Raw genomic sequence first — 12,394 nt, 5'->3', positions numbered from 1 at the left:
ACAGACAAATTATTCATCAGTGGGACTCTATTTGTCCTCCTGCCACCGCCCCTTCTGTCCCCTCTGAACAAACAAAGACAACAAAGTATGCTGTGGCTAGCTTATGACGGGCTTTGAAGCAGCTGACAGACTTAAATTTGATTTCACCTCGATATTTTCATGGTTATTAAATGTTTGACCATGCAGTCTGTGCATCACATAGTGTATATAACTTAATGTGCATTATATATGATAATAGCTGCATTACAGACAGCCACTTACTAGTGGACATATTGTTTGAGACATTTTTGCTCCTGCATACAGTAGTGCACATGTCAGCTCCCAAGCTGTCACTCAAGAAACACCCTCAGGGCAATTCTTTGTTTGTATTTGAGGATTAAAACTTAGACAAGCTTATCGTGAACAAATTTCCATTGGCATGCAAAGCATGGACAGCAGTGTAATCACGTGCAAAAATAACACAGTTGCTTTATGTCTGTATGATTTTTATTTTTATTTTTTTATCATCTGGTATGTTACTTTAAATTAAACAGTGCTTAAGAATAACTTTTGGCTGAAATCCCTAACAACTTTCAAAAGGTTGAAAGATCAGCTTCATATTTGTTGATCCCAGGTGTTGTGACTCAGCATGATCCCACGCTTCTTACTGGGTCAACTCAAGGCCGTGTCTTGTGTTCTGTGTGACAGAGCAGTTGTGATGCTGCATTACGTGAGTAGATTGGAGGGTGTTGCTGGGGCATCATCCTCCCTGGAGTCCCTGTCATCAGTTTGGAAACTAAACATTAGATAAAGTGAGAGCTGCAGCCACTCATCTCAGAAACTTTCTGTTTATGCTAAAATTGTACTCACATGGAAAGGTTGATTCAGTCTTATGAAGGATGTTTGGTGCTTAAGCAGGCATGATGGCTTTTGCTTGGAGGGGAGATCTTTGGCTGTGGCTAAGAGTGTCACTTGTTAACTAAAAGTCAGAGCCTGAAGTGACTTTAACTAAGGAGTTGCCTGTTAACTACTCTCCATTTCTGATTGAGGTAGAGATAAATTTCTGACATACATCACAAAGGATTATCCTTTAAGCAGCTGAGAGATATAGATCTGGTTTCATCATCTAGTGGAGGAACGTGCTTAACCTTTAACAACTCATATCTCCTTCCCAAACACATGCATTAAAAAGCCACAAATGAAGAAAAATCTTTTCTGTGCTTTCTGAAAATTATTGTTGTCTGAAAATAAAAAAAAATGCTTAATACAGCAGCCTTGTGTTCCTGGTGATAGAATCAGCTTAAGAAACATGGTGATGCTTTCCACATGGCCCTTTCTGCATTTTTTATTCTTGTATCAAATTTCTTTATTTAAACAGACACTGTGACCCTCACCTCAAACCTAACTTTAAATAGCCATAATGTCAGTTGCTTTATTACTTGACAGACTGTGTTTTAAAGACACACCAGCTCTTAATGGTTGCCAAATGTGCTCACTAACTCACATGAAACTTTCACTGCTATGTGACAGCACTCTGCTATGTGGACAGCACCTTTTTTTGATGTTGTGGAAGATCAGAAGTGACCAGGGGGTGTTGGGTGCGACTGTATGCCTTGCAGGTGGCCTGTCCTAATTCAGCAGCACCTCCAAACTTCTTGTGCCAAATCTCCCACCATGGCATGTGCTACCCAATGGGTCCTTTTGATAGTGAACAGTGTGTACAGGCTGAAGAAAATGAGGGCTAGTTGCCAAGGCAGTCAGAAAGGCAGGCGAAAAGCAGAGCATGTATGTTCCATTGTGCACAGTGGCATTGACGGACGTCTACAAGCTCCCCTCTGATGGTGGAAGTGGCTCCAGTCACATCAATCACTTCCACTGTGGAGTACCCCAGTCAAGCTTAGCAGCGCTCACTGGTTGTTTTTTCCCCTTTCATTTCAGACAAGATGTTCATTGGTCAGTTTAAAATTGCACTTATTTTCTAAAAATAGTGATTTATGTCATTTTATTTTTATTTTTTGCCCATAATGAGATTTGCATGGCTGTTTTTATTTTTCTCCCTGCTAATCACAAACCTCTAAACTTATAGACTGTATCCATAAATAATGGTTCATTAGAGTATTGTACCTTTAACCCAAACACTATGTCCTGCTTGTGTGATGTTGTGCCTTTGTATATGAGTGTGCACATACACATGCTTTTCCCTTTTGTTTCAAACACAATAACATCTAAAAGCATACTGGCCCACTGCAGTTCTAGCTGGATGTCACTCCAGGTTAACGTTTGTGCAGTTGGGGCCCCTGCTCCTGGAAATGGGAATGGTTAACTGAAGCATGTTAATAGGAAAAGGCTTGTCTCTTCCATACTAACACTTGGATGACTCTGCAGGCTGAGGGGGGAAGGGGAGCACCCAGGCGGATTGGGAGTGCACCCCTTTCCCTTTACCTCCCCCTTCCTCAGAGGCACGGCTGAGTTAGGATTTGCTTGCATTGTCAAGTAACGCATTGACCCATCACTTTGATGCATATTGATTGTGACAGCCGCTCTCTCTCGCACTCTCTCTCTCTCTCTTTCTCCCGCAGGCCACAGAGGCGCAGATCCAGAGCTTTGGACAGACGCCATCTCAGTTGCTTATTGAGCCACATCCTCCACGCAGCTCCGCCATGCACCTGGTGAGAACAGTGAGCATGCTGGAAAATTTTCCTGCACCTTTGGATGTGGTGTGTGTTCGAAGAAAGATGAGTGGACCTGGTGTGTGTTGCAGTGAATGTGATTGTAAATGGACATTAGATTGAGAAAGATGTCCATGATTTCTCATTTCTGTGCATTTCCTACAGTCTACTCTTATTTAAAATAAAGGTTAAATATTTTAGATGTTTTCACCTTTTGTAGGTTACAAACCCTCAATGTAAAAAGATATGTTTTTATAGCTGGCCTTGCTTGCAAGTAAAGTTTAAAGGGAACAGTGCTCCCTGCTGGCCCACTAGCTCCTCTCTTTGTTACCTGTTCAGTCTATTTAATAACCAGCTTTACCTACATTATCTGCACATGGCTTATTATTTGCATTATTATTTTCCAAAAGACAAGTATGTTTCAGTTAACATGTTCACTTCTTTCAACATCATCTAGGATGAGATGAGAACTAAAACTGGTTCTTTCACAAAGTACTGGTCCATCTGCACCATCTCACATAAACTGTGCCTTCCATCCCAGTTTCTCTCGTCAACCCCTCTAATTCTCTTATCAGACAACCGTCAGTGGGGACTGCATTAATTCTCCTAGTGTCAAAGCCTTACTCCCTCCAATCTCCACAGTATTTCTTCTTGTGTTCTTTTCTCTCATCTTTTTATAGATTCTCTTATCATTTTCTCCATCTTTTTCCCTCCTGTTTCTGTTTTCTTAAACTAATCCTCTCCTATCATCATGTCCCTACATTCTATTCCACACTTTGTCTTTTCCCCTTTTCTACTCAACAGTGTTTCCTTCCACAGAGTCCTCTCATGTTTAAGGACCAGATGCAGCAGGATGTCATCATGGTGTTGAAGTTTCCATCTAATTCGCCCGTAACCCACGTGGCTGCAAATACTCTGCCCCACCTCACTATACCTGCTGTGGTTACTGTCACCTGCAGTCGCCTATTTGCAGTCAATCGATGGCACAACACTGTTGGTAAGTGGTGCCAATCTCACATAGGAGGTGATATGTTCAAACACAGGCATACGCTCTTGGAAAAAAGTGTGCCACATCACAAATGATACCAACCACAGGAGTGGCCCTGTAAAATCACTTCATCACCCTCACACAAAACCTTACCTAACATTCATAATAGAGCTGTAGCCAACTGTCTGTGAGAGAAGCTAGCACCTCCCAGGTAAGCTGACCATGAGTGTTTCCACATGTTCCTTTTCAGACATGTGTGAACAACATTACCCACAGAACCCCTCCCGAAAAATCAGCCTCACCTCTGGGTCAGAGGGCCAAAGCAATGGTTACTGGGAAATTAGGCTGCAACTGCACCATATTCTCCTCACACATCCCCATCTGTCACCGTAGAAATATGTTGAGCTCAGGACCAAAGAGTGCACAGTGTGTGGTTGCTCTTAATGAACACAGCTGCAGCACCCTTACCATCCAGTCTATAAGAGGGAAATGTGTTTTTTTTTTTTTTTTTTTCTTTCAAATCAAGATAATAAGGTCTGCATTTTGGCTGCTGTATCAAAAATTATTCAAGATACTCATTCACAAGGATGAAACATATCCATTGAGAGAAAAAAGCCTGTTAACACAGATGGACCTCCAATACTTTGATTTTATAAGAAAAGACTTTGAATTAACTGGGCTCTGAAAGGAGAACAGATGTTTATGTATGAATGTGCAGTGGTCAATGAAAGCCTTATGTATGACTACCTGAATCCAGGTCTCAGAGGAGCTCCAGGCTACTCTCTGGAACAGGCCCATCACCTCCCCATAGAGATGGATTCTCTGGTTGGTGAGTAAGCATAAAAGGAAAATACAGCTTTAAAAATGTTTGTAATTTATGTATGTTGTTTTTGTGGGAGCTTTTGTTAATAGTTTGATTTGTGTGTGTGTGTGTGTCTATAACAACCCAAATATTGCTCTGTGGTTCTTTTTGTCTCCTCAGCCAACAACACTGGAAGCAACAAGCGTCAGATCACAGACCTAGTGGACCAAAGCATCCAAATCACCACACACTGTTTTGTGGTGACAGCTGACAACCGCTACATCCTGGTGTGTGGCTTCTGGGACAAGAGCTTCCGTGTGTACTCCTCTGAGACAGGTAGGTTAGAGTGTAAACTCTATTTCCTACAGAGGTGTGCACTGATGTGTGGAGGACTGAATACTATGACAGTAATGATACAATACTGGTGCAACTCTGTCCTGACACACTGAACAACAGATTAATCTACTATAATCCCCTGAAAAATACAATAAAAACCGTGACTGCTCTGAAATAATGCTAAGATCCTGCTTTAAATATACAGGTGATTTTTCCCACAGCTGCTCTGGATGAATCTTAAGGTTGTCAAGAAGACTGGAACTTTTCCTCTTTGATAAAGCTGAATATTTAAATTTTGTATAAATTATGGGTTGAAAAGTAAACCTTTACTTCCTTTTTATCTATTTTAAGATTTTAACAGGAATTACTAACACTCAAATGCTCTTTATTCTCCCTAGGCAAGCTGACACAGATAGTTTTTGGCCATTGGGATGTGGTGACATGTCTGGCCAGATCAGAATCTTACATTGGTGGAGACTGTTACATTGTCTCTGGATCTAGGGATGCTACGCTGCTGCTGTGGTACTGGAGTGGGCGGCACCATATTATTGGTGATAACCCAAATAATGGTGAGTGGAAATATACAAGTACGTTGCAGGTACACGTACTGTGTATGCTGTAAAATTACCTCTGGACAAGGTTTCAGAATAATTTTTTACTTTTGTTTTTTGTTTTGTACCTTGACTATAAAATATTTTCCTTGGTGTGATGTGAATAGAGCCCATGGAGCTGCACAAGTCTATTGTTTTTAAAACACTGCATATATAGGAGGCAAGAGTCTTTGATCAACACTGGAAAAAAGTATTCTGTCCAACAAATCGTGTATTGCGGCGAGACAGGGAGAGAATAGATTATCTGCACTGAAACTGTAATATATTAGTTTGATTAATGGAACTAAATTGTGCTGCTTTTAAGTAGAACTCCAGATGTCTCTTAATTCAAAGAATGGTATATATGTGTCTTTATTAAGACAATCCATCATTGTTTGGGAAATCACCTATAAAGTTATGGTACTGTTCAAACTAGGAGCACTATATAAAGCATGGAATGAAAGAACTCAAAATAAAGAAGAAAGTATGTCTTTATTTTATTTCTGGGCAACAAAACAACATGTGTATATGAGAAGATCTTGTGTTTCTAATTGTGAAAGATTCTAGGAGCTTTAGGATTAGTAGCGAGTGTCCTCTAATTAACTTCATTGAGGGTTTGACAGTTAATTAAGAATTTCAGCTTGGATGCCTCCAATTAGCAAGGGGCAACAGTACTTGTGTTACTGCAGCAGGAAAACGGTATTCCCCTGATGTTCATGCCAAACAATGCATCTTCAGTGGACAAAAGGAGAGACAGAAGGAAATAATATAGCGAAAAATAGGGATGGAATATGATCAGCAAAAACTTAAATCTGTATAGATGTCTAATTATACATGTAATTTGGTAAAACTATAAATGGCAGGTATTCACCACTGAGGAAAAACCACAACCACCTTTCATATCTTCCAAGTGGAAGCCCTCAGAGTACGGCCACAAAGAACGGCTCAGTCCTTTGTTTTACTTATTGGCTTTTTAATTTAATAAACTTTTCCAGGAACCTCATTCTAGAGGTTTCATACCTATAATATGTTCTGTAATGCTGGTTAAAGTCTGCAAATGTGTAATAGCAGTGTGTGAGACCACTACTCATCCTGCAGGTTGGGCATGGGCAAGAAATTGATTTCAGCCACACTCAAAAAAGGCTGTCTGTGTCTTGAATGTGTGACAATTAATATAACTTCCAGCTTAATCATGGCCTTGCTTTTTAGACTCAACCCATTGTACTGGTGCAAGTGGATATTTGCACCAAGTTAATTGTGGCGGCTAAATCAGCCTGTCCCAAGGGCTACGACAGAGCTGGGGGTATCCAATGCAGGGTGATTAAATCTTTTGTTGGGCAGGTGAGCTTGCTTTTACTCCCTGGGGGCTTTTTTGACACTTGTCCTATTCAGGCCTCCATCAGCAGCGGGTTCTGGGAATGACAGGGGTGCTAGGGTCTTAGTCTCTAAGGGACCATGATGCATCGATCACAGTCCAGCTCACTGACTGAACTGCTGCCGCTATGAAGGAGACATGCCAAGCCACAGAAGGAGCAGATGATGATGGTGGTTGGGTTTTCATCATCTTTCAAAATGATGCTGTCAGACTCTATAGGTGAAACTAGAAACTGAATTGGGTGAACTTGAGACAGATGTGATATATTCAGAGTTGCTAGTTGCTTGCCAAGTTTTTGACAGTGGCAAACTTACACCAAACTAACATCTCAGTGTTCTCAATAGATTTTTAGTTACACAAATAAATACAATACAGAACAAGAAAATGTTATGTGCATCTGAAAATATACTACTAAAACCCTAGAAATGAGCACTCTGACCTTTGCATTTATAAACCAAAAACCAATAGTCTCCCCCCATTTCACATTTCCTCAAAAGAGAAATAACTGCCCAAGCAATATTAATGAGGTATGATTTTTTTTCATTTTCTTTTTAATTGGTGATCAGAGTATTTCAGACTATTGTTTTTGTCGTTGTGGCAATACTCAGGGTTGATGGCTCCAGGTGCCATGAAACACCCCTCACTAACCTCTCCCCCCAGCTATCATCAATCATATAACACATAGCATGAAATCAAGCGGCTTGGTGGCCATCACGGCATCCCTACATTTACATAATTTAAAATGGTCTCCCTTGAACCAGATCTGTTACATTGCTTGTATTTATATGATTGATATTGGCTGATACATGTAAGGTGGTTTCACATAGTTTGTGCCAAAGCCATTTTGTTACCATTTTTGTCAGTATGTGATCAGATTAGAGTGGTGATGTTTTCACTGTTGCACAAGAGATTTAATCGATTTAAACTCAGTGATTTTCTTCATCATATTGTTTCTGTCCTCGTTTAGGGGACTACCCAGCACCACGAGCAGTCCTGACTGGTCATGACCAGGAAGTTGTGTGTGTGAGTGTCTGTGCAGAGCTGGGCCTAGTCATAAGTGGAGCCAAAGGTGAGTATGCTTCTTTAACAGGATATCTACAACACTGAAGCTTTAAACTAGAATGTTGGTTTTAGAAAAAGTCTCTTACCCATCCAGACATGCTTTGTCATTTTAGTGAATAGACCTGGTACTTTTCCCAGTTTCTTTCCCAGAAAATGTCAAATATGACAACACCAAATATTTCCTTTTCTTAGCATTGGTTGCTCTTATTTGTACTTTTTGGTTTTGCAGAGGGTCCATGTCTGGTCCACACCATTACAGGGGACCTGCTAAGGGCTTTGGAGGGCCCAGACCACTATCAGTGCCCGCAGCTCATCTCGGTGTCCAGTGAGGGCCACTGCATCATCTGCTATGACAGGGGCCGCTTCTGCAACTTTAGTATTAATGGCAAACTGCTGGCACAGATGGAGGTCAATGATTCCACCAGGGTAATCATAAATAAAAACTCAGTCCTAAATGCATGAAGCCATTTAATTCATATAGGTATTCAGACTTATGTATTGAGTCCCTTTAAAAAAAAAACTACCTGTCCTCTGCACAATGTCTGAAAAGCAAGCAAGGAATTCAATGAATGGGACAATCTGACTATGGTACATGTATGTAACTTTTAATGGCCTAGTTATTTCCAAAACATTCTTTTCAGGGAACTACAGAAAAAAATAACACATTATAATTTCATCATTTATATTATTTAATTGGAAGTTAATGTATATTCACATCAATGCATCATTCTCATACTGTACCATTTTATTTTCAAATGCTGGTCATCTTTTTGGGCATTTACCCTCAAATAAATGACAACCATGTCTCATTTAATGATATATTTTGCATACTTCAGAAAGAAAAACTCTTTTGTAGATTAGACAATAAATTTTAAGTAGGGGGTGAAATGTTTACACCTCTATTCTTCTTAAAGACAATTCTCCTGAGCAGCGACGGCCACAACCTGGTAACAGGGGGAGATAGCGGAGTGGTGGAGGTGTGGCAGGCTTGCGACTTCAAACAGCTCTACATCTACCCAGGCTGTGATGCAGGCGTCCGAGCCATGGATCTTTCACATGATCAAAGGTCAGTACAGGCAGTTTTATTGTATTAATAGTAGGTTCAATTTTCATTTAATAGGTTTATTTGAACATAATCACAAATTATAAAAACAAAAGTATTAATAAAAAGAAAACCAAAAAAGCAAAAAAAAAAAACAAAAGTTGGATAAGCAAAGGCTTATGTATTACCACCCCAGTAACTTACAACAAATTTTAGCTATACCAATCCATCTTAATAAAAATCTCATATTTCTAAATCTATGTTTATGCTAAAGATGTCAAGAAACTAGTCAATGACATCATGAGAACTATATAAAACTGCAACGATCAGCCTTAAATCTCAAATTTGTCTCCTGCCTCTGCTGTGCACTCATTGGTGTCACAGGCTCAATAATCAGGATGAGTACTAAGACAAAAAAAACTGTCGGTGGAGGTGTTACATGTGTTTAGATCTTAACTGTTGTGAAACAATTAATAAGCTTTTCTGTTTGATTTGCTTCTTTAGTCTTCAAACTGGCTGCTGCTCACTCAACTTCCATTCAGCCAAGTTTGAGTCTGACGTTCCAAATTATTGTAAAAGTTGCTTAATTTTGGTCTTCAAGTCTTAATTGTCTAATTGACAGCCTAATTTTTTGTCATACAGTTTCAATTACTGTAATAGGACAAGCTCTCAGATGAGATGAATTTAGAGAATTCAGATAAACTTTTTGATTTCCTGTTAAAAACCTACACAAATCTCAGAAGAGGTATTTGTCGAACAAAAAATGTTTTGGGAAAGGGTTTTATTGATCTTAGTGCATGAGATTAATTTTATAGGATTTGTTTTAGGTTCCTTCTGCATGCATGGGCTCACATTTGTGAATCCATGACATGCTGTTCTAATATTATCCTCTCTTCAGAAACGTTCAGAAACAAAAGCTTCATGTTGCTAGTGTTCAGTTAGGGGAATACCCCCATTATGATATGTTTTGCAAGTGCCCACATTTTGAATTACATTGAGTATACACACATTGCACCAGTGTGTTGGTGGATTAGCTGCTTGTTTTTCAAGTTTGCATTTTTTAAAGACTGGCCAGAAGTCACATAATGGATGCCTGAATGGCCTCCCAGAGGTGACAGGGTTCGCTTTGGGGCTATAAGCGTCTGATGTGATCATGTGACCCCGGCGGTTACAAATTCTGAAAATTCAAGCTGCACTTTACTGCCACAGGGTGAAACCTCCCTCGGCACTTGCAGACTCACCCAAAAAACACATATTAATTGAAATAAATCAGCACCATCATAAGTAACTACACACTTAAGATGACATGGGAATGATTTATCAATGAGAAATTTTAAATTAAAAACATTTTAAGCACTTAGTTTTTTTTAATAATACAATAAGTGTTACCCACTCGTGTATATGCCAGTTAACAAATATTTTAAGAAACTCTCAATTCAGCTGCAACCTTTTTCTTCAACAAGTTGACATTAGATAGCAAAATTGACCTGGGGTCTAAGTGTATTTAAGGGAGCCATTCTGCATCAGCTCTGTTCATTGTGCTCAAGCTTTTAAACCCCTGGGGTGTAGCCTTAAAATCCAACCCTGTGAAATCAGCTGCTTTCGTGCATACTAGCAAGACATGGACGCAAGGGTTGCAAGGCGACACTGGGACTTCTTGGTCAACTCAGTTGTCAGAGGAACCAAATAATTTCCACATGCACTGAAATAACCTTTGCTGCAAACATTTTAATGCATGTCATTCTTATGCAAGAGATGTATGAATACAAATATAACTGCCAATAATTATGTTTTTTAATGTAGCACTATGCTTTAAATGGAATTTCATGATTCTTATTCATGGTTTTGTTTCTCTTCAGGACTTTGATCACGGGCATGACTTCAGGCAGCATTGTTGCATTTAACATAGATTTCAACCGATGGCACTATGAACATCAAAACAGGTACTGACAAGAGATGAATACACTCAGCAGAAGGCTAGTGCTGAAGGTTAAAAGGATATCTACTGTCTGGTGACCAAGCTGTGCAGCAGATGATTCAAAGACTGTGGAGAAAACAGCAGAACACTGGCGTGATAAAGACCTTCTATATGTTCATCTGCCCTCTGAGGCACACGTGTTGCTTTTTATCTGCCACTGAGCAATCTGGACAAATTGTTGATTTTCACATCTTACCTGAGTACTAGGCATTCTCCAGCTGAGTAAAACAGGTATTCCTTGTTTAGGAGAAATTGATATAATTTAAAAAATTGCTAAACACTTTCTTAATTGTTAAAACTGTGAAAAAGATCATTTATCCACTTTTAGGAACATTTATACATTTGTATGGCTGATACTTGGAACACCTTGACATAAGTTGAGTTGCAAGTACTATCTCAAGTGTTGATCTGTAAAGGCTGAAAAATATCTAAATGCTGTTAAACAAGCCTCTTATCGTTTCCTTCATGCCAATCTGTGTTGAAAATTGTCATTGCATTAGTTACATGTATGAGGCCATTGTTTGCTCCTCAGTGGTCACTTCTGATTTAGGGAAAAGACAAAATGTTGTTAATTTGTTAACATTAATGTGAGCGAGAAGTCAAATTTAATGTGGGTTCTGTCCGTTGTGATAAATGTCTTTGATATGTCACCAACATTAACTGTGATCTCCGTTTATTTTAAACAGAGAAATTATTTTATGACACATTAGTGTAAGAGAAAATTTCTAGTGGGACATTTAGAGCATTTTATTATGTTTGTAAAAAGTTGACTTTTTGTAAAATAGAAGTGTCACTTTACCGACACGTAACTGATGGCACTTCAAACATAACTGTACCCTTACTACATGTTTTTCCAGTTTGCCTCTTTTTGCATAAATGTTGTCTTGACCATTTTCAATGTGAATTCAAACAGCATTTCATGCTGTCACTCAGTGCTCTAGCAAGCAATATTGTTACTTCGTTGCTAAATGGATTTGAGGAGGGTTTTCAGTTTGGTTGGAACAAGACAAAAATGACTGGTCTATTTTTGGTATAATAATCAAAGGGTTGCCTCGAGTTGTCAGCGTAGATGGACAAAAATATGCAAATAGATGGACTTCAGTTTTTGTTTTTTTTAAATACAGTGGTTCTACATGACACCACACTACCCAAAGCTGACATTTTGCGTACAAGTCTGAGAAAAATCCTTTTGTCTGAGATCAGAATTAAGTATTGCTTTTAGATATTATTTCAGCTTGCTGTTCAGCATGCATTTTTGGATGAAATAGGACATGTTTGAAGTTTGATTTTCTCAAAATTCACTTACATTTTTTTAATAAAATTGAACTAAAACCAGTGGAGTTATTCTACAATGTTTTGAGTAGGTTTAATAATGTATCAAGGTATGATAAAGCAAAATAATTCAGTAAATCTACAACAGTATAGTATAAAACTGAAGTTGGAATTTTGACTTGTGAGGTTTGGTCATACTGCCATCTGCTGGCTAAATTTGTTTTTGAGGACTTACTGAAATTAGACCTTAAATAGTTTCCCTTTGAGGGTTTGTTTCTTAAACAACAACAACAAAAAAAAA

General features: G+C 38.9%; 1 protein-coding gene across 1 annotated transcript in view; it reads left to right on the top strand.

The window, feature by feature from the left end:
* The window catches only part of nbeab (neurobeachin b), a 188,041-nt gene extending 176,566 nt beyond the window's left edge, over positions 1 to 11,475 (top strand). Inside the window, 9 exon segments of the mRNA XM_041993838.1 lie at positions 2,559 to 2,648; positions 3,468 to 3,645; positions 4,394 to 4,465; positions 4,619 to 4,774; positions 5,173 to 5,343; positions 7,707 to 7,808; positions 8,031 to 8,227; positions 8,716 to 8,867; positions 10,703 to 11,475. Of these exon segments, the coding sequence (XP_041849772.1) occupies positions 2,559 to 2,648; positions 3,468 to 3,645; positions 4,394 to 4,465; positions 4,619 to 4,774; positions 5,173 to 5,343; positions 7,707 to 7,808; positions 8,031 to 8,227; positions 8,716 to 8,867; positions 10,703 to 10,793 (1,209 nt within the window). The 3' untranslated portion in view covers positions 10,794 to 11,475.
* The last annotated feature ends 919 nt before the right edge of the window (positions 11,476 to 12,394 follow it).

This window comes from Melanotaenia boesemani, chromosome 9 (assembly GCF_017639745.1).
Source record: "Melanotaenia boesemani isolate fMelBoe1 chromosome 9, fMelBoe1.pri, whole genome shotgun sequence".
In the NCBI taxonomy this organism is placed as follows: Eukaryota; Metazoa; Chordata; class Actinopteri; order Atheriniformes; family Melanotaeniidae; genus Melanotaenia; species Melanotaenia boesemani.
The sequence above is the reverse complement of the archived record's forward strand: the minus strand, read 5'-3'. Positions and strand labels throughout refer to the sequence as shown.